This window comes from Bubalus kerabau, chromosome 15 (assembly GCF_029407905.1).
Source record: "Bubalus kerabau isolate K-KA32 ecotype Philippines breed swamp buffalo chromosome 15, PCC_UOA_SB_1v2, whole genome shotgun sequence".
Taxonomy (NCBI): domain Eukaryota; kingdom Metazoa; phylum Chordata; class Mammalia; order Artiodactyla; family Bovidae; genus Bubalus; species Bubalus kerabau.
The window spans coordinates 5,409,612-5,433,043 of NC_073638.1; the positions used below are offsets into that span (position 1 = coordinate 5,409,612).

General features: G+C 36.6%; 1 protein-coding gene across 1 annotated transcript in view; it reads right to left on the reverse strand.

Annotated features, from left to right (window-relative positions):
- The window catches only part of DYNC2H1 (dynein cytoplasmic 2 heavy chain 1), a 406,508-nt gene that overhangs the window by 372,676 nt on the left and 10,400 nt on the right, over positions 1–23,432 (reverse strand). Inside the window, exons 4-13 of the mRNA XM_055547490.1 lie at positions 20,921–21,039; positions 19,774–19,918; positions 18,750–18,982; positions 14,948–15,082; positions 14,731–14,844; positions 14,502–14,613; positions 14,051–14,175; positions 12,885–13,060; positions 9,506–9,701; positions 4,916–5,011 (exon numbers count right to left, since the gene is read on the reverse strand). Of these exons, the coding sequence (XP_055403465.1) occupies positions 4,916–5,011; positions 9,506–9,701; positions 12,885–13,060; positions 14,051–14,175; positions 14,502–14,613; positions 14,731–14,844; positions 14,948–15,082; positions 18,750–18,982; positions 19,774–19,918; positions 20,921–21,039 (1,451 nt within the window). The remainder of the gene's footprint in view (positions 1–4,915; positions 5,012–9,505; positions 9,702–12,884; positions 13,061–14,050; positions 14,176–14,501; positions 14,614–14,730; positions 14,845–14,947; positions 15,083–18,749; positions 18,983–19,773; positions 19,919–20,920; positions 21,040–23,432) is intronic.

Genomic DNA, 23,432 nt, shown 5'->3' on the forward strand with positions numbered 1-23,432 from the left:
TAACTACAAGGAAAGTTTCTACACTTCACTTGAACTGACAAATGGTAAGACAAAGAAAGTCTCTGCCATACAGTGACCTTCAATAAATAGCTGATGAATGGTGAAACTAAGCAATTATAATATTCAACAGAATATGCAGTGAATCCATTCAAAAATTTACTGAGCAATTACATACACTACTTGGTGTTGTACTGACAGAGTATAAAAGTAAATAAATTAGAATCCCTAGAGTGAGTGGCAAGGGGAGTACAAGGAACTTTAGCATTCCTTTTCTTCCCATCTCAGTTTTTGTCCCCTACTGTGTCTCATTTAACATATGCTAATTATAATTATTTCACCCTCATGGAAAACAGCCTCGTACTGGTTTGCGTAACTCAATGAAGCTATGCTATGCATGGCCACTCAAGATGGATGTATCATACTGAAGAGTTCTGACAAAATGTGGTCCACCTGAGGAAGAAATGGCAAACCACTCCAGTATTCTTGCAAGGAGAAGCCCATGAATAGTATGAAAAGGCAAAAAGATAGGACACCAGAAGATGAGAACCCCCAAGTTGGAAGGTGTCCAAACTACTACTGGAGAAGTGTAGAGGACAATTACTAATAGCTCCAGAAAGAATGAAGAGGCTGGGCCAATGCAGAAATGACGCTTAGTTGAGAATGTGTCTGGTGGTGAGAGTAAAGTCCAATGTTATAAAGAATAATATTGAATAGGAACCTGGAATGTTAGGCCCACGAGTCAAGGTAAATTAGACGTGGTCAAACGGGAGATGGCAAGACTGAACACTGACATCTTAGGAATCAGTGAAGTAAAATGGACAGGAACAGGCAAATTTAATTCAGATGAACATTATACCTAATGCTGCGGGTAAGAATGCCTTAGAAGAAATGAAGTAGCCCTCAACAGTTAACAAGAAAGTCTGATACATTATTTGGGTGCAACCTCAAGAAGAAAAGAATGATCTCAGTTCATTTCCAAGGCAAACTATTCAACATCTCAGTAATCCAAATCTATCTTCCAACCACTGATGCCAAAGAAGCTGAAGTTGACCAGTTCTATGAAGAACAACACCTTGTAGAACTAACGACAACAACAAAAAAAGATGTCCTTTTCATCACAAGGGATTGGAATGCAAAAGTAGGAAGTCAAGAGATAACTGGAACAACAGGCAAATTCGGCCTTGAAATACAAAATGAAGCAAAGGCTAACAGAGTTATGTCAAGAGAATATGATGGTCACAGCAAACACTCTTTGCCAACAAGAGACGATTCTACACATGGACATCATCAGATGGTAAATATCGAAACCAGACTGATTATGTTCTTTACAGTCAAAGATGGAGAAGCTCTATACAGTCAGCAAAAACAAGACCCGGAGCTGACTGTGGCTCAGACCATGAATTCCTTATTGCCAAATTCAGGCTTAAATTGAAGAAAGTAGGGGAAACCACTAGGCCATTCAGATATCAGTTCAGTTCAGTTCAGTCACCCAGTCGTGTCCGACTCTTTGCGACCCCATGAATTGCAGCATGCCAGGCCTCCCTGTCCATCACCAACTCCTGCAGTTTACCCAAACTCATGTCCGAGTCGGTGATGCCATCTAACCATCTCATCCTCTGTCATCCCCTTCTCCTCCTGCCTTCAATCTTTCCCAGCATCAGGGTCTTTTCAAATGAGTCAGCTCTTCACATCAGGTGGCCAAAGTATTACAGTTTCAGCTTCAGCATCATTCCCTCCAGTGAACACCCAGGACTGATCTCCTTTAGGATGGACTGGTTGGATCTCCTTGCAGTCCAAGGGACTCTCAAGAGTCTTCTCCAACACCACAGTTCAAACACATCGATCAAATCCCTTATGCTTATACAGTGGAGGTGACAAACAGATTCAAGGGACTAGATCTGGTAGACAGAGCGCCTGAAGAGCTATGGCGGAGGTTTGTGACACTGTACAGGAGCCAGTGACCAAAACCACCCCAAAGGGAAAAATGCAAGAGGGCAAAGTGGTTGTCCTAAGACGTTTACAAATAGCCGTGGAAAAAAAAGAAGTGGAAAGCAAGGGAGAAAGGGAAAGACATACCCATATGAATGCAGGGTTACCATATGAATGCAGGGCTACAGAGAATAACAAAGAGAGGTAAGAAAGCCTTCCTCAGTGAACAGTGCAAAGAAACAGAGGAAAACAACAGAATGGGAAAGACTAGAGATCTCTTCAAGAAAACTGGAGGTGTCAAAGGAACATTTCATGCGAGGATGGTATGATAAAAGACAGAAATGGTTAAGGACTTAAAAGAAGCAGTAGAGATTAAGAAGAGGTGGCAAGAATACATAGAAGAACTATACAAAACATTTTAAATGACCCAGTAACCACGATGGTGTGGTCACTCACCTGGAGCCAGACGTCCCAGAGTGCAAAGTCAAGTGGGCCTTAGGAAGCATCCCTACGAACAAAGCTAGTGGAGGTGGTGAAATTCCAGCTGAGCTCTTTCAAGTTCTAAACGATGATGCTGTGAAAGTGCTGCACTCAATATGCCAGCAAATTTGGAAAATTCAGCAGTGGCCATAGGACTGGAAAAGGTCACTTTTCATTCCAATCCCAAAGAAGAGCAAAGTCAAAGAACATTCAAACTACTGTACAACTGAATTCATTTGACATGCTAACAAGATTATACTCAAAATCCTTCAAGCTAGGCTTCATCAGTACACAAACCAAAAAATTCCAGATGTAGAAGCTGGGTTTCAAAGAGGCAAAGGAACTGGAGATCAAATTGCCAACATCCATTGGACCACAGAAAAAGCAATGGAATTCCAAAAAAAAAAATCTACTTCTGCCTCTTTGACTACGCTAAAGCCTTTGATCGTGTGGATCACAACAAACAGTGGAAAATTCTTAAAAAGATGTGAGTACCAGACCACCCTACCCATCTCCTAAGAAACCTGTATGTGAGTCAAGAAGCAACAATTAAAACTGAACATGGAACCGGTTCAAAATTCAGAAAGGAGTATGACAAGGCTATATATGGTCATCCTGCTTATTTAACTCACATACTTACTATATCATGTGAAATGCCAGGCTAGAGGAATCATAAGCTCAAGTCAAGATTTCAGGGAGAAATATCATCAGCCTTAGATAAGCAGATGATACCACTCTACCAGAAAATGAAGAGGAACTAAACAGCCTCTAGATGAGGGTGAATGAGTGAAAAAACTGACTTCAAACTCAGCATTCAAAAAACTAAGATCATGGCATCCAGTCTCATCACTTCATGGCAAATAGAAGGGAAAAAAGTGAAAGCAGTGACAGATTTTCTTGAGCTCCAAAATCACTGTGAACAGTGACTGTAGCCATGAAATTAAAAGACCCTCCTTGGAAAACTGGACAGCTACTTGTAAAAGAATGAAATTAGAACACTTCCTACCACCATACAAAAACATAAACTCAAAATGGATTAAAGACCTAAACGTAAGACCAGAAACTATAAAACTCTTAGAGGAAAACACAAGCAGAACACTCGACATAAATCAAAGCAAGATCCTCTATGACCACCTCCCAGAGTAATGGGAATAAAAACAAAAGCAAACAAGTGGCACCTGATTAAATGTAAAAGCTTTTGCACAGCAAAGGAAACTATAAGCAAGGTCAAAAGATAACCCTCAGAATGAGAGAAAATAATAACAAATGAAACAACTGATAAAGGATTAATTTCCAAAATACACAAGCAGATTATACAACTCAATACCAGAAAAACAAACAACCCAATCAAAAAGTGAGAAAAAGACCTAAACAGACATTTCTCCAAAGAAGACATGCAGATGGCTAACAAACACACGAAAACAAAAAAATTCTGTAAAGCAATTACCCTTCAATAAAAAAATAAATTAAAAAACAAAAAGACACTCCTTGGAAGAAAAGCTATGACCAACCTAGACAGTGTATTAAAAAGCAGAAACATCACTTTGCCAACAAAGGTCCATCTAACCAAAGCTATGGTTTTTCCAATAGTCATGCATGAATGTGAGAGTTGGACCACAAAAAAAGCTGACTGCCAAAGAAATGATGCCTTTGAATTATGGTGCTGAAGAAGACTAGAGCCCCTGGATAGCACAGAGATCAAACCAGTCAATTCTAAAGGAAATCAACCATGAACATTCATTGGAAGGACTGATGCCGAAGCTGAAGCCTCAATACTTTGGCTGCTGCTGCTAAGTCACTTCAGTTGTGTCTGACTCTGTGCGACCCCATAGACGGCAGCCCACCAGGCCCTGCCATCCCTGGGATTCTCCAGGCAAGAACACTGGAGTGGGTTGCCATTTCCTCCTCCAATGCATGAAAGTGAAAAGTGAAAGTGAAGTCGCTCAGTCGTGTCTGACTCTTAGCAACCCCATGGACTGCAGCCTACCAGGCTCCTCTGTCCATGGGATTTTCCAGGCAAGAGTACTGGAGTGGGTTGCCATTGGCTACTTAATGCAAAAAGCCAACTCATTTTCAAGATCCTAATGTTGAGAAAGATTGAAGGCAAAAGGAAAAATGGGTGGCAAAGGATGAGACATATGCTACAGACAGCATCACCAACTCAATGGACATGAATATGAGCAAGCTCTGGGGGAAAAAAAGAGTTCTTGTCATGCTTCAGTCCAAGGAGTCACAAAGAGTCAGACACAACTTAGTAACTGACCAAAAAATATAACTGTTTACTCGTCATGACTCAAATCCTCAAAATAAGCTTTGTCTTTAGAAATATCAACAGATATAATTTTGAATACATTTATTATAGAAGTAAGGGTTCTAAACACTTGGATTTAAAACATATAGCCTTAGATCAATGGCTATGGTAAGCTCAGGGGTATACTAAAAACCAACAAATAAGAAACACTTTACGTGTAAAATCTAATTATAATAATATAAAAAGTCCATTTACCTTAATTATCTGTTCAAACGCTAAGGCAGATTGTAACATCATTGGTCTCTGACTTTGAATCATCTGTTGATCAATAGAATTGTAAAAATGTGCCACCTACAAAGAAAAATTCCAATTAGCAATAATTAATAATAAATAGCACACTTAATTTTCAATTCTTCATTTTTAATTATTTGAAAGGAAATATTAACCCTTCTCAATTATAAAATTTAACAAAAAATTAGTTTATCATCTCCAATAGAGCATTTATGCATGTACTAATGTACAAAAGCAACAAGTGTAAGTATGTGCTGAGTTCCTCTAATTTGCCAAGTCATGTTCTAGGGGCTGATTAAACAAAGACTATAAAACCTAGTCCCTGAAATCAAGAATTTCACAGTCTCATAGGGAATCAGAGGAAACCATAAAGCATGTTAAAGTGCTAAAAAAAATGAACTCTTCCTGCAATTCTTGAAACCAATTCCTTTGTCAGTATATAACACAATGATTTATCCATTTCTCAAACCAAAAAAATCTTTGAGTTATCCTTATTTCTTCTCTCACATCCCATATGAGAAGTCTATATTTCTACTATGAGTAGAAGACTATACCTTCAAAATATATGTTTTGAATATACGTTTTGAACATATATTGAATTGAACCGCTTCCCCACCTCCATCAGTATCACCCATTTCAAGCACCCTCTCCTGGCAAGACCAGTACAACAGTTTCCTAACTGGTCATTCTTTCCAACTGTGGCCCGATGGTCTAGTCAAAGTATTCAAAGTAGCCAGGACAGTCCTTTTTTAAAAAGTAAATCGTATCTTTTACCTACTCAAAATGTTCAAATGAATCCCCAATATATTTGAGAATAAAATGCAAAATCCTAAAATTCTTACCTTGAAACCTGCAATGGTTTGTCAACACACTTAAGAATGAAACCTGAATCTAAAATCATACCCTGGCACATTATGCACACGCTGGCCTGTAGTCCTGCACAGTCCCCTCCTGAGCTGCGCTGCTGCCCAACGCGCCTGCCTGTTGTTTCCCTAACTCTAGTGAGTCTCCTTCCCCAAGAAACTCTCCACGCCATTCATTCCCTCTGCCTGCCTGTTGTTTCCCTAACTCTAGTGAGTCTCCTTCCCCAAGAAACTCTCCACGCCATTCATTCCCTCTGCCTGCGTGTTGTTTCCCTAACTCTAGTGAGTCTCCTTCCCCAAGAAACTCTCCACGCCATTCATTCCCTCTGCCTGCCTGTTGTTTCCCTAACTCTAGTGAGTCTCCTTCCCCAAGAAACTCTCCACGCCATTCATTCCCTCTGCCTGCGTGTTGTTTCCCTAACTCTAGTGAGTCTTCTTCCCCAAGAAACTCTCCACGCCATTCATTCCCTCTGCCTGCGTGTTGTTTCCCTAACTCTAGTGAGTCTCCTTCCCCAAGAAACTCTCTCCACGCCATTCATTCCCTCTGCCCGCAACAGTCTTCCTCCAGATATCTGCATGGTTCTGTCACTCGTTTTGTCATGTCTTATTACCTTTTCATTAAGGTCTCCCCTGAGCATTCTGTATAAAAGGGCAGGATCTGTCACAGTCCTCTCACTATGTTTTCTTTTTCTTCAAATATGTGCTCATCACTGCCTTATACTGTATTACTCAAGCATTTGCTATTTCCCAGAATGGTGTCACAGGTAATAGTGTCACATGTTTGTCATGTGTTTGTTGAATTAATCAATGAATAAAAAAAAAATAGAGATACCTACAAGGTATAGTGGTGGACAAAAGAGGACACTGCTAACTCTGTGAGGGGCAAAGCACAGATTCAGGGAAAAAGATCGAGGGGACACCATGGAGTGAATTTAATTAAGGACTTTAAAAACACGGTCTTAATTTTTGTATTCCCAGCATGTCACAAAATTCTTGGCACAGAGCTGGTACTTTAAAAATATTTAATTTTATATAGCAAGTCACTCCTTTCTTTTAACATGCATAAAAATGTACTTGGTGGGGAATACTCACTCTACTTATTCTGTATCATTATAATAGTTCCAGAAAAAGCCAAGTCAGGAAAAACAGAAGCAAAATAAAACATAAAATTACAGCAATCTGGCCAAACTGTTACCTGTCAAACATCCTACTGCATACTCTGCACTCTAGCTAAATGTGTGCTCACAAGTAAAGGTATATCTACAGGGGAGTTTCCTGGTGGCCCCGTGGTTAACAATCCACCTGCCAGTGCAGGGGACACCAGTTCAATCCCAGGTCTGGGAAGGTCCCACATGTCACAGAGGACTAAGCTCGAGCACCACAACTACTGAGCCCACAAGCTCCAGAGCCCTGCTCCACAACAAGAGCGGCCCCAGCTTGCCAGCAACTGGAGAAAGTTCACAGGCGGCAACAAAGACCCAGCACAGCCAAAAATAAACAAGTGAGTAAAGATAAACACAATAGATTCCTGCAGTTGTTCTAGGAGTAAACACAAATACCATATGACCATTCACTCTTCCTCTGAGATTTTATTACACTAAATACTTAAGATAGAGAAGTCAGCAAGCTTCTCAGCTTTTAAAATATAGAGTCCCTCTCTCTGAAATGATCACTCACTCCACCTTGTGCTCCTGAGAAAACATATGAATACTCTTTCAAACTCACATCAAACATCATCCCTCTGTAAAGATTTATCTGATACTATCCCTACCCTGGGCCTCCCTGCTAGCTCAGCTGGTAAAGAATCTCCTGCAATGCAAGAGACCCCGGTTTGATTCCTGGGTTGAGAAGATGCCCTGGAGGAGTGCATGGCAACCCACTCCAGGATTCTTGCCTGGAGAATCCCCATGGACAGAGGAGCCTGGAAGGATACAGTCTATTGGGTCACAAAGAGTTGGACGTGATGGAGCGACTAAGCCCGGCAGCACATCTCTAACCTTACCCAGGAAAATAAATAAAAATTCCCACCTCTATTCTTTCACAGGACTTTCTGAAATCTATCTGTAATACTGTTGCTGTTTTTTAGTCACTAGTTGAGTCCAGCTTTTTGCAACCCCATGGACTGCAGCTTGGCAGGCTCCTCTGTCCATGGGATTCTCCAGGCGAGAGTACTGGAGTGGGTTGCCATGTGCTTCTCCAGGGGATCTTTCCCACCCAGGAATCAAACTCGTGTCTCCTGCACTGGCAGACAGATCCTTTACTGCTGAGCCGCCAGAGAAGCCCATCTATAATACAGCACTCAATCTACTTGTGCACATGTCATCACTACATGAATTTTAATGGAATAAATATGGGCTTTGTAGTCAGGGAGACTTGATCTCAGATTCTGGCTTCATAACTCACTAGCAGTGTAGCACTATAAAACCTATCTTACAAATCTGATCTCCAATTAGATCAGTAAAACTGGGAGTGGGAGTAAATTGAAATAACATAAATACAGTATTTACCAGAAGGCCTGATATTTAATGAGAACTCAGTGTTCAGTTTGCTTTCTCCCACTAGACCAGTGGTTCTCAATTTTGGATGATCTGCACCTTAGAGGACATTTGGCAATGTCTGGAGATATTTTCAATTGTAAGGACTAAGTAGGTGCTACTGACCAGAGATGCTGCTAAACATCCTACAATGCACAGGTCATCCCTCACAAAAAAAAAAAACAAAGTAGTCCAAAATGTCAAAAGTGTCAAAGTTGAGAAGCCCTACACCTGAGTACGATAGTAATATATTCATTTTTATATTCTCACTACACTGCACCTGGCAGTACAAGTGCTCAATGGATCTTTGTTGGATGAAACAATAAATGAGAAACTAAATACACAAAAGATACTGTTCCTGTCCTCTGTTAATCAAGTGAGAGAAAAAATGTAAAACTCCAAAACTACATAAAACTGTTCTAAGAGTCACTTACACACTGTATACAAAATAAAGAACCATCAATTAAAAGAAGACACAACAAATAAAGTGTTGAGCTACAAGTTAAAGGATTACTTTGAATTCTTCAACCAGAGGGAACAGGAATCAGTGCAGAAAGAGAGGTTCAGAGGAGAACCAAGGTTCATATTACCGAAGCAAGCGTGCAACATGAGGGGGTGAGTATCCGCCACGTTCAGTAACATCAGCTAGGGCATGATTAAGAGAGCCCTTGGATACTATGCTAAGGAGACAGACAATGAGGTAATAATAGCTGGTTTTAAACAGGCAAATGATTTGATGACAATGTGCTTCATGAAGACCAAGGAAATGAACAAAAACAGAAACCTGTCCATCAGCTGGATAATTTTCTAAGAATCGGCCCCTAGCAGGCAGACAGAGGGCTCTTAATTAGAAAGCCCTTTAGGGTCCATGATAGTAACACGAAAGAAAAAAGAAAAAAAGAGAAAGAATAACATTCTATTTTTCCAAATGCTTTGAGAATGAAAAGCAGTAACAGTAATACCTCAAGCTAAAAAAATTCCCACATAGAGGATTACAAAGCAGTTTGTAATGCAGTCATTTACAAACTATAACTTCATAAGACTTAATGGTGCTATTCTATTAGCCTAATAAAATCAAAAGCAGAAAACAAAGCCCTTAAAATATTCTAATGTAATAAACTCAGAATAGCCATGTTTTCAAAAATATCATTTCATACTTGTTTCAGAATAATTGCTTGCTTGCAGAATTTCTGTGCAATGTTTGCAACTTGCTGTATTTTGGCAGGAATGACAAAACCAAGTGCAGAAAGCTGACGAACTTCTCTCAGAAGAATCACCAACCGATCTGAATAATGCACTTTTAATGATCCATCATTAGGATCCAACTCCATAATTCGGCTATTAGCCTCAATACTACAAAACAAAATAAATAACTTTTTGAATTTCAAAATTTCATGTTCTCACCCTTTTGACTGATTAAAAACGTAACAGTTTTTACAACTTTGCTGTAAACATAAAATTGTTGCTCTTTAGTCACTAAGTCCGGAGAAGGCACTGGCACCCCACTCCAGTACTCTTGCCTGGAAAATCCCATGGACAGAGGAACCTGGTGGGCTGCAGTCCATGGGGTCGCTAAGAGTCAGACACGACTGAGTGACTTCCCTTTCACTTTTCACTTTCATGCATTGGAGAAGGAAATGGCAACCCACTCCAGTGTTCTTGCCTGGAGAATCCCAAGGACAGGGGAGCCTGGTGGGCTGCTGTCTATGGGGTGGCACAGAGTCGGACACGACTGAAGTGACTTAGCAGTAGCAGTGGTAACTAAGTCATGTCCGACTCTTTTGCAACCCCATAGACTATAGGGGGTTGCATAGACTATATATAGACTATATATAGCCCATGAGGCTCCACTGTCCATGAAATTTTCCAGGCAAAATTACTGAAGGAGGTTGCCATTTCCTTCTCCAGGGGATCTTCCCCACCCAGGGATTGAACCTACATGTCCTGCACTGGCAGGTGGGTTCTTTACCACTGAGCAACCAGGGAAGCCTAACAAACAAAATTAACTTAAGTAAAAAACAGTTTTTAATTATATTTTTCAAATTATATTTCATGTAACATTTCACAATTCAGATCTTGATAACAAACTGTAATATCCAAAATATACCATCATATTAATATTTCAACCAAGCAATCTTTGAACTCAGAAAAATCAATCTCTTAAAATTCAGCTAAAACTCAAAATAGACATCAAATCCATCATAATTTGATTAATTTTCTAAAATACATTTAGACAGATTTTAGTCAGTCTGATTCTTTAATACTTTTATTAAGGGATCAATAATAAAGAGTATTCTGGAGAAGGCAATGGCAACCCACTCCAGTACTCTTGCCTGGAAAATCCCATGGACGGAGGAGCCTGGTAGGCTGCAGTCCATGGAGTCGCGAAGAGTCGGACACGACTGAGCGACTTCCCTTTCACTTCTTACTTTCATGCATTGGAGAAGGAAATGGCAACCCACTCCAGTGTTCTTGTCTGGAGAATCCCAGCAATATTAGGAGTTCCATTCAGTTCAGTCACTCAGTCGTGTCCGACTCTTTGCAACCCCATGAACCGCAGCACGCCAGGCCACCCTGTCCATCACCAACTCCCAAAGTCCTCCCAAACCCACGTCCATTGAGTCAGTGATGCCATCCAACCATCTCATTCTCTGTCGTCCCCTTCTCCACCTGCCCTCAATCTTCCCAGCATCAGGGTCTTTTCAAAAGAGTCAGCTCTTCACATCAGGTGGCCAAAGTACTGGAGTTTCAGCTTCAACCTCAGTCCTTCCAATGAACATAGAGATATTCAAATACTTGATTCCTCTACTCTTTGTTTCACTATGTAAAGACTTTTCTTTCTGATTCTTCTAAAGCCACAATAGCAAAATTTACATTGGGACCCTCAAGTCTCCCTGGATTGTGAAAACACTGAGATAAATTAAATTTAAAGTACTACCTTTTTATGATCCTTCTTTCAGGATCAGGTTTATATAATACTCTTTGTTTCAAGTCACTTTCACAATTACGAGAACTTGCAGGTCTTAGAAAGTAAGCTACTGAAAAGCAAAGAACTAATCTGTTCAGTCTACTTAATAACACATAAAACGAAGCATAATAAAAAGCAGATATTTTAAAACGGCTTAAAATAATAATTTAGCCCAAACTGTCCAAACTTCCCAGGTGGTGCAGTTGTAAAGAATCCACCTGCCAATGCAGGAGACACAAGAGATGCAGGTTCAATCCCGGCGTTGGGAAGATTCCGTGGAGAAGGAAATGGCAACCCTACTCCAGTATTCTTGCCTGGAAAATTCCATGGACAGAGGAGCCTGGTAGGCTAGAGTCTGTGGGGTCTCAGAGTTGGACATGATTGAGTGACTGAGCACACACACACAAAAACTGTCCTACAAGAACATAAAGCCTCTCAGAAAATTATAACAGTGACACTTTTTGCCTTTATTTGAAACTAATATTCAAAGTTAGTTTCTACATTCCAGCATATACTGAAATATGTTCCAAAATACACTTATTTCTATGTGACAATGATGGGTTTACCAAAAAAAAAAAACCAAAATGAGAGTCAGGAGTTTCATCACCAAATAAAGAAATAGGTTGAACAAAGTTAAACAGGGTTTTTTACTGCAGATCTCAACCCTTTTGATACACTATCTTACACAGTGGATCTCCACCAGAGCTGTAGTGATAAACGTGCTAATTCTCCAAAAGCAATTGACCAAAGAACTCTTTACTTTAGCTGAAGGGGGCAAGGTAGAACCACCTCTCATATTTTAGGTTCAGGGTAGAAAGGGAAAGAATTAAATGGCATAAAGTTATAATCATTATGCTTTAGCACCTTTAGTTCTTTAATTCTTCCAAAGCCAAAATGCAAGATAAAAGAAAAAAAAATCATTCATTTAGTTTAGGAAGCTACCACTTTGGCCTAATTATTTGTTGCAGCAATAAAGGCGAAACAAACAGAATTTCATATTATGCCAAAGTTACTTTTAAAAAGTACCAAGTTTCTAAAAATGAAAACATAGCAAGTTTTTAAAAATACGGACAATAACACACTAGGGAAAGTTGACCTGAACAAAGAAACAATGGTTTTTTTAGGCCATCCTTTTTAGATACCCATTAGAATAATAAGGTTAACCAATTAAATTATATTCAATATAGCTTAATAAATATTTACAAACCCTTACTATATTAGACACCAAAAAGAAACATTCTTCATCTCAAGGAGCTAAAAAAAATTAAATTTTCATTTACAATGTCTGTATGTAGGATATATAACATTAATGTAAAAAGGTAGGAAAACATTCATATACCAGTAACAAAAAGCCACAGAGCATGCAAGCCTAATTTCAAACTAAGAATCTGCTGTTCTGGGGAACAGATACTAGAAGCAAAGGAAAGGGGGTCAAAGTTTCCAACTTCAATGACTTAAAAGTTGATCATCAAAAACTAACCAAACAGAAAACAATCCTGTCACTGAATTAATAATATAGGAAAAAAGATTCTTATGTAGATTTCACTGTGTAGTATACTTATACTTACCACAAACCAGATTTGGAATCAGACAAACCAGACTGAATATCCCTGGACCAATCATCAAATTGTTCTTGTTCATATAGTTTAAACTGGTCTAAGAGATCTTCAGCACTTCGATGGAAAGATCGAAACCCTGACAAGTCAGATAAAAGAGCTTCTGCAATCTTGATAGTATCATCCACCTTTAAAAATACAAATTACAAGAATATTTATTATTTAAATTCCAACAAAATTAGCGTAAAATCAGCAGGTCTGTGATACAGAAACTATTTTCCCATTTATCCATAAACAGTAAAATAGATTTTCCAGTGAATTTAAGAATATCAACTGCTACTGTGCTTCTGAATTACACCACCTCAGAATAGCAAAACACAGACGATAACACATACAAGGCATAATTTGAAGGGTACGATAAAGGAAATTTAGAGGAGACTCCAAGAACTCAACAATAGTCTTAAATATGTTATGTAGTAATTTAAGCTCTTTATTACATGCTCTGGTTAAGAGCTCAAACAATAATTAGGCCAATTTGGGTGCCAATTAAAGAATGCCTTTCCTCCACAACTATACAAAGAACAATGCAGCATTTTGGAAAGCAGACTGACAAAATTAAGGAGAGTATTAGAGAAAAAACATCAAAATATAAACTTGAATAAGTAGAATTCTCAAATATGCTAGCCTTTATAATACTACTACTAATAATTTGCTCACTCTTAATCATATAATCAACAAATATTTATTACATGAGTCGAATGCAAGACATTGTACCACACACAAATTAGTAAGCATATAAGATTCTTAGATCAACTTTGATAATATTAAAATAAGTCCTTTAAATCTATAAATTGCTGCCACTACCTTAAGCAATGCCATAATTACCTTTCTCTAGTCCTTTAACTTCCTTTCAACCTAGGATGATTTATTTATATAAACATACTTACAGATATATACTTTGCACCTACCAGGATCCTGCAAAAATACACCTCAAATAATTTAAAAATCCTTTGAAAATTATAGATTTTTCGTATTTTTCAGTTTTTCAGAATTCTAATTATCACATGAAATTAGATGGAAATGTTTTCTTAATGTTTTCATTATGGTTCTAGATTGCCTTTACATTAATTTAGCACATTTCACAATTTGTGTTCTTCAACTTTTATTTAAATGAATACCTTCAGTTCCAGCTGGCGAACCCAAACTATATTATTGACAACTTCAGAAAGGTTTTTGCCAGCAAGTGGTCCAGATGCATCACCAGGAATCCCACGGCATCGATTTTCAAAATCTAATCGAAAATCTATAAACATTCAAATCATATAAATGATTACATACATTCAGCAAAGTTTTCCAAAATGCCTTCTATGTACCAAACACTATGTCAAATATTGTGTACAGAAAAATAGTAATAGTTAGTCATCCTCAGGGACCTCATCATGTATCAAGTGAGAAAAAGGAAATAACCAGCTAATTCTAAAAGCCTGTCATCTATTACAGAAACAATAAATTAATCTTCAACATATAGATGTCATAAAAATATCTTAATCAAAAATGGTACACAACAAAAGAAAAGTAATCTAAAAAAATCATTTTCAAGCAAACACTATAATCTCTGTTAACTTTTACCTTTAACTGAGTCCATAAGTCTTGCCAGTAAAGTTTCTCTTTCTAGCATCAATTCTTTGCTTATGGTTGGACGCTTCACTAACTCTTTATATTTCAGAAATGCTTGAAGAAGCTAATATAAAACAAAATAAGTACATGTTCATCTCAAATGAATCAACTAGGTAAAAACTTGCATATCTCCTCAATAGTTTAAGAGAAATGTTAAAAATTAAATATTTCAATATTTTACCTGTTGTGGACTGTCCTGAATTTCTGAAATATAGTTTTTCAATTTTCCTGCTATTTTTTGTTCTGCAGGTGCAATAATTTTTTCATACTGAGACACTGCAGCTTTCCATAAAGGCTAAAAAATAACAATACAGTTAGACTTTAATATTTTCAAAATTTGCCTTTAAAAAGAACAACACAAATAGGAAATTATGCAGACAAACATATATATACTCAACCTCGGTATATGGATTATATTGCACAGGATTCAGGCCAGAAAAAGGTTCAAATACTCGAGCCAGGCATATGATTTTCTCATCACTGGCAGGTGAAAAATAGAGAAGTTTCTCATGAATTGTTCTAACAGCCAAGACCTAAAACATAAAATATTAAAACAATAAATTTACTCATATCAATAAATCTACACAAAAAAAAATAAATAAATCTACAAAAATAATCCAAAAGCTAAAGTTATTGGGCAAGAGTTTCTTTAACCTCGGTTTCTTGAAATCAAAAATAAAACTGAAACTATAAACTTGATAATTACTATTCATCAATACTCAATCAGATCAGATCAGTTGCTCAGTCATGTCCGACTCTTTGCGACCCCATGAATAGCAGCACGCCAGGCCTCCCTGTCCATCACCAACTCCCGGAGTTCACTCAGATTCACGTCCATCGAGTCAGTGATGGCCATCCAGCCATCTCATCCTCTGTAGTCCCCTTCTCCTCCTGCCCCCAATCCCTCCCAGCATCAGTCTTTTCCAGTGAGTCAACTCTTCGCATGAGGTGGCCAAAGTACTGGAGTTTCAGCTTTAGCATCATTCCTTCCAAAGAAATCCTAGGGCTGATCTCCTTCAGAATGGACTGGTTGGATCTCCTTGCAGTCCAAGGGACTCTCAAGAGTTTTCTACAACACCACAGTTCAAAAGCATCAATTCTTCGGCACTCAGCCTTCTTCACAGTCCAACTCTCACATTCATACATGACCACAGGAAAAACCATAGCCTTGACTAGACGAAACTTTGTTGGCCAAGTAATGTCTCTGCTTTTGAATATGCTATCTAGGTTGGTCATAACTTTCCTTCCAAGGAGTAAGCGTCTTTTAATTTCATGGCTGCAGTCACCATCTGCAGTGATTTTGGAGCCCAGAAAAATAAAGTCTGACACTGTTTCCACTGTTTCCCCATCTATTTCCCATGAAGTGATGGGACCGGATGCCATGATCTTCGTTTTCTGAATGTTGAGCTTTAAGCCAACTTTTTCGCTCTCCACTTTCACCTTCATCAAGAGGCTTTTGAGTTCCTCTTCACTTTCTGCCATAAGGGTGGTGTCATCTGCATATCTGAGGTTATTGATATTTCTCCCGGCAATCTTGATTCCAACTTGTACTCCTTCGAGTCCAGCGTTTCTAATGATGTACTCTGCATAGAAGTTAAACAAGCAGGGTGACAATATACAGGCTTGACGTACTCCTTTTCCTATTTGGAACCAGTCTGTTGTTCCATGTCCAGTTCTAACTGTTGCTTCCTGACCTGCATACAAATTTCTCAAGAGGCAGATCAGGTGGTCTGGTATTCCCATCTCTTTCAGAATTTTCCACAGTTTATTGTGATCCACATAGTCAAAGGCTTTGGCATAGTCAAAGTGATGCTCATAAACACACTGTACTATCAATCAGTGTGCTCAAATCTAGTGAATACATATAAAAGCTAAATATTTTTAAACTGATTTTAATACTTATTTTAAGTACAGTTTTAGTCTCTCCTCTTTACTATAGCAAACCTTCTGATTTTCATTAGTCTGCATTAAATTTGCTCTTCTAATAATGAAACAATATGCTAACAACGGAGAAGGCAATAGCACCCCACTCCAGTACTCTTGCCTGGAAAATCCCATGGATGGAGGAGCCTGGAAGCCTGCAGTCCATGAGGTCGCTGAGGGTCGAACATGACTGAGCGACTTCACTTTCACTTTTCACTTTCATGCATTGGAGAAGGAAATGGCAACCCACTCCAGTGTTCTTGCCTGGAGAATCCCAGGGATGGGGGAGCCTGGTGGACTGCCGTCTATGGGGTCACACAGAGTCGGACACGACTGAAGTGACTTAGCAATAGCAATAGCAATGCTAACAACTCCATTATGTATAACTTACAAACAGTTGGAAAACATTTCATTTTGTATTTAAATTTTCTACCAACCATCAAAAGGAATTAAAAGGCTAAGTAAAAATGCTATAATCTTTCATTTGTGTTGAAAATATCAGCACAAATTCACGATTTATTTTTCTCTTGATAAAAACAAAAATACTGATTTAACAATGCTGTCTACTGAGAAAGCCTAAAAGCATTGATAGTTAAATGTTTACTACTTCATCAACCAGATTGTTGTCACTAAACTCTATTTTCCTCTAACAAGACCTTTGGGGAAATGACTAATTCCACATACAAAATGGAAAATGTAGAAGACGGGTCAGTACATTTTGAGAGGTCTGAATGTAAAAAAGTTACCAAAGAAATACTGGCTTCATATCAAAATGACACAGACACAACTTAAAGGGGTATTCTTTGCACAAGGTGGGACAATTTGAGTATAGTAATAATAACTACAATAATAAATACAACACGTTGAAATATAAAAAAATCATAGGTTCATAATGACATTATTTAAAAAATCATTGATTGCCTATGAAACTTATGATACTAACTTACTATGCATTGTTCTAAAAAGTGATAAAAAGAAAAAAGTAATTGTCTATATTGCCATTCCTATACAAACTATATTTCAGGTACCTAAAAAACTGATAAAAAGTTCTTCCATCATCACTAATAAATGCAGAAAGAACAGAATTAAAACACCATCTCACAATCAATCATTAAGAAAAAGTTGGTAAACAGCATTTGAACAGATTAATCAGATTAATCATACATGAACCCACAGATCAAACTTAACTCATGAAAAGCGGGAAAACCAGACACCTCTTGCCTCCTTTAATGTACGAGAACTATATGCTACTGCCTACGAAGCAACCTGGTTCAAGTAAACCAACATTTAGCAACTAAAAATATTTCTGAGACAATCAGTAAACTTGTACATTGATTACATAAATAATGATATTAAGAAATTATTCTCATTTTGTTGGGTGTGATATTGATATTATGATTACCTTTTAAGAGTAAAAGTACAAGATTTCGTGGACTGGCTTTAAAAATAGTTCAGCAAAAAAAAAAAGAAATGGAAGGCAGGGAGGACAAAGATGGCACAAGAACTGAACAATGCCAGTGGCCATTGAAACTGACATTCATTATACCATGCTACTTTTCTGTATGCTTGAAGTTCCTTGTAAGAGGTTAAAAACAACAGCAGCAGGAATTCCCTGTCAGTCCAGTGGTTAGGATTCAGCACTTTCACTTCCTGGGCCTGAGTTCAGTCCCTGGTCCAGGAACTAAGATCCTCCAAGCCACACAGCACAGGCAGAAAAAAATGAAATAAACTACCAAAACAACAACAACAAAAAATTCCCAAAGAACAACAATTCCCTTAAGCACAGAGGGAAAAAGTCAGCTCTGCAATCTTTGCCTGCCTCTTCAAGTTAAGTACATAGTTCTATACTGAAACTCTAATTTACAAAAATTAAGCAGCTATTTCAAATATTACCACTGAATACTCCCTAAAATACTGTCTCTGCTTGCAAAATAATTTCAATAGCCAAGAGAAAGTCTGAGAGCTTCCATACATAGATGAGTGGGTTATCTTTTTTATAACAAAGAACACCAAAATAGAAGTTCATGACTTAAAAACTGAACAGCCACACACCAAAGAGAAAGGAAGGATGTGGACACCAGCACTCAGTGCCCACTGGGCACCTGACATTGTGCCACACAGCCACACAAATCATCTCACGTGACCGTGAGCTCTTCTTCTCTCCCGAAAGGTTAAAGAATTTCCATCTGATGCGTAGTTCTTAATGATTATAAAACGCATTCTCAAACAAGTGAGAACCTACTTCACACTTAAAAACAAAGATCCAAATGAAGATACCTCTTCAAGGCGTTTGCCAAGCTTGTCAAGTGTTTCAGGAAAATATTTTTCATTTTTCCACGGGTGAGGAACATAGCGCTGCCACACCTGACCTGTCAGATGACTACAGGCAGTCACCCACTGTTCACAAATTGAAATACCAGCTTTCACATTTTCCTTCACAAGGTAATAAGGATCTTCCCAGAGGTTCAACGTTCCCAACTTCTTCTGAACAAATCTTCCAAATGAACCACCTAATAAGGTGCAAAACAAACTTTTTAATGAACATATCTTTTTAGCAAATAATACATGGAATAATATATTATTCCATGTATTATTATAATGTAGCAAATAAAATATGGAATACATGCTTTTTATTAAATTAAAATGATATATAAATTAGCAAGTCAACAATCTATGAAATACCACATCCACACCTTTAGACAAGCACTGTTAATAATAAATACTTTTTAAAAACACACACGCACACATGTATTTGTATATTTGCATCTTTCATTATATCATGTATATCTTTGAAGCATAGAAATATACATAGAATTTTTTAAAGGCCTCAGTCCCACAGTATGGATATGACATTACATAATCAGTTCTCAACTGCTATTTGTTTCTACTCTCATTTTACAAACAATGCTGTAATAAATGTCCTTTTATGTACTTGTCTGATAGGTCCTTAGGTAATAATGAGAAAGATATATTCTAAGTCAAAAAGTATATTTTTTTTATTGACAGATAATCCAATATACATTAAACTTTTCAGTTGGTTAAAAATAAAGTGTAAACTAATACATGCATTTTTAACATACATAAAAAAAACTACGTTAATTTGATTATCAAAGAAATTGACACTATTATTTAACTATGTACAAATATCTACTTAAATAATCCTATATAATTTGCTCTAAGAGTTACTTTAAGCAACAATTACTCTATTAAGGAGCATTTCAAAGAAGGACTTAAAGGAAGAAATAGAAAATAAAATAAGGCAAGCTTCCAAAATTTCAAAAGTGTATTTCTTTACTAGTACCTATAATATCTAAGAGATGTAACATTCGTGATTCAGGATAATGATCATGTTCTGTTTGTCTCCACACATCATCTACAACATCCCGAGTTGTCTCCACCAAGTCAACCACTTCCAATAAGGACAGACCATCCAGGTTATAAAATTCCTAAAACCGAAATGCATTCATTTTTAAACATAATCGTATTTGCACCTAGGGCAACATAAACAAAACGTTGCCAGAGTTTGTCAAATGCTATGATTCTAATATCTGCCATTATTTTCTCCTCTTCTTCTATCAGATGCTATATAACTTCTTTATGCAAATACCCTATCTGATCCTTCACAAACATAAATTTAATAAAAGCCAGAAGAAAAAATAAGAATTACATAAACTCTATAAATTTATTTTTACCCTTGGCCTAATTTCCTCTAAATTTGGATTCATTTCTTTTATTTATCCAATAGAGTGTTTAACACTATACACACACTACCTTTTTCACTTCATTTATCCTTATTCATTCATTTCCTGGGTTGCACAATGTTACCAATAGTACAAATCTAGTACATGGTATATTATTCTAAATTTCATCACTGCCACAAAAAAATGTTTAAACCACTTCAAACACTTCATTCAAATGGCAATAATGAAATAATACTTAGAATGAATAAAAAATTACTAAATATTTATTTTGAAAACAATAGATTTTTGTAAAAAAAACAAAATGGGCACTTATTTAACCTCTCCATAGATGTATCAAGGAATAATCAATCTAATAAAGTGTCAAACTAAGACTTTTTATATTTCAGATTCCTCCAAACTGCTAATTTGAAAAAAGTTTTCCAATTTTCCAAAAGAACATATTATCTCCACATGGACAAACCTCTTAATATTGGGCTTCTCATTTTTTTCTATGTACCTGCATAGAAGTAATTATATTTTTGAGAAAAATATTTTATAGTGATTAGAATTTAACTTTTTCAGAAGTTTAGACTTCTAAGTTGTACTCATTTTAAATACATATCTTAAGTAAACTCTGCTATATCTGAAGAATATATTTTGTCCAAAGCCATCAAATAATGATTTTAAAACAGAGATAAAGCTAATAAAAATTGAATGCTACAGTATTTCTATCAAAACCTGATATATAACTATATATGAACCACATACTCTTGCAATTGTTTCAAACAATTCTTTAAAATAACTGGCTCTTTCTTTGGTAATCTGTTTACTTCCACGATGGGCTTGTTCTATCCAAAACTGGAACTCATCACTTGGTGTAAGAATACCTGAAAAGTGAAAGGGAAAAATAAGAAATATCAACAATTATCATGGTCATCATTTTGAAATGTAAAGAAATAACGAAATACTATAGTTTGTATACCAGGAACTAATATATTATTGTAAGACAATTATAACTTCAAAATCTGGCAAACAAATAAACTAATAGAAAAAGAGATTAGACTGTTGGTTACCAGAGGTGGGGAATGAGGAGAGGGGGAAGTGGATGAAGCTGCTCAAAAGGTACAAACTACTAGTTGTAAGATTAAATAAGTACTAAAGATATAATGTACAATATTATAAATGTAAATAGTGCTGCTTTATGTTATATATGAAAGTTCTAAAGAGAATATATCCTAAGGCTTCTTATCATAAGGCAAACTCTTTGTTTAACTTTGTATCTACAACATAATGGATGTTCACTAAACTTACTGTGACAACCATTTCATGCCGCATGCAAGTCAAATTATTATATAATACACCTGAAACTTACATAATGCTACATGTCAATTATCTCAATAAAACTAGGAAAAAGAAGGAAACAATTAAAAATGAAAAGCCAGAAAGTAATTGGTTTCATTTGCTTATTTTGCACATTTCTGTATCATTCACAAAGTACAGAAAATGAATTTTACAATTTCTATGAACAAAAACGAACAACAAAACAACCCCTAAGCAATTAACAAAATGGCAATCAGTACACACTCATCAATAAGTACTTTAAAATGCCTGAATGGATATGAAAACAAAACCCATATATATGTTGCCTCCTGGAGACTTGCTTTGGATCTAAAGTCACACTGAGACTGAAAGGGGATGGGAAAAGGTATTCAAAGTAAATAGAAATCAAGAAAACAACACTTAAGTCAAATAAAAAAAATAAAGACTGCCACAAATGATAAAGGACATTATATAATGATTAGTCATCAATCCAAGAAGATATAACACAATGTAAGTATATATCCAACCAACATAGGAACGTCTAATACATAAAGCAAATATTAATAGACATAAAGGGAAAACTTGACAATAATAAATTCATAGTAGGGAACTTTAACCTCCCACTTACATCAATGGACATATTACTCAGACAGAAAATGAATAAGGAAACAATGGCCTTAAACAACACATTAGACCAAATAAACTTATAGATATAGGACATTACACCCACAAGCAGCAAAATATACATTTATTTCAAATATATACGGTATATTCTCTAGGATAAATCCCATGCTAGGCCACAGAAACAAGACTCAGCAAATTTTAAAACCTGAAATCAGATCAAGCATCTTTTCTGACTATAATGCTCCGAGACAAGTAATCAACTAGCAGGGAAAAAATTGCCAAAAAAAAAAAAAATTACAAATAAGTAGAGGCTAAACAACATGCTACAAACAAACAATGGATCATAGAAAAAAAAATTTTTAATACCTGAAGAAAAATGAAAATAAAAACACAACAATCTAAAATCTACATGATGCAGCAAAAGCAGTTCTAAGAGGGAAGTTTATAGTGATACAGCCTATTTCACAAAACAAGAAAAATCTCAAACAACCTAACCTTACACCTAAAGTAACTAGAAAAAAAAGAATAAATAAAACCAAAAGTTAGCAGAAGGAAAGAAGTCATAAAGATCAGAACAGAAATAAATGAAACAGGAACTAAAAAGTAATAGATCAATGAAACTAAGAGCTGGTTCTTTAAAAAAACAAACATCATTGATAAACTTTGCCACACTCATAAGAAAAAAGGACAGAGGGCCAAAATCAATAAAATCAGAAATGAAAAAGGAACTGACACCACAAAAATTCAAAGAGTCATAAGATATTATTAAGAACAATTATACACCAATAAAATGGACAGCCTAGAAGAAAAGGACAAATTCCTAGAAATGTACAATTTCCCAAGACTGAATCAGGAAGAAATAGAAAAATATGAGAACTACCAGTAATGAAACTGAATCGGTAAAAAACAACTTCCAAGTACTGCAGTCCAGGACTAGATGGCTTCACACATCACATGGTTTGGTGAAGTCTACCAAACATTGCAAAGAAAAGTTAACACCTATCATTCTCAAATTATTCCAAAAAACTACAGAGGAAGGCATCCTTCCATACTCATTTTCCAGGGCCAGCATCTCCCTAAAATCAAAACCAGACAAAGAATCACAAAAAAGGAAAATTAAAGGTCAGTATCACAATAAATATGAATACAAAAATCCTCAACAAAATATGAGCATACCAAACTCAACAATACATTAAAAGGACGATACACCCATCAGGTGGGATTTATCCTAGAGATGTGAATGATTCAATATCCAAAAATCAATCAATGTGATACCACATCTACAAACTGAAGAATAAAAATCACAAGGTCACCTCAATAAATACAGAAAAACTTT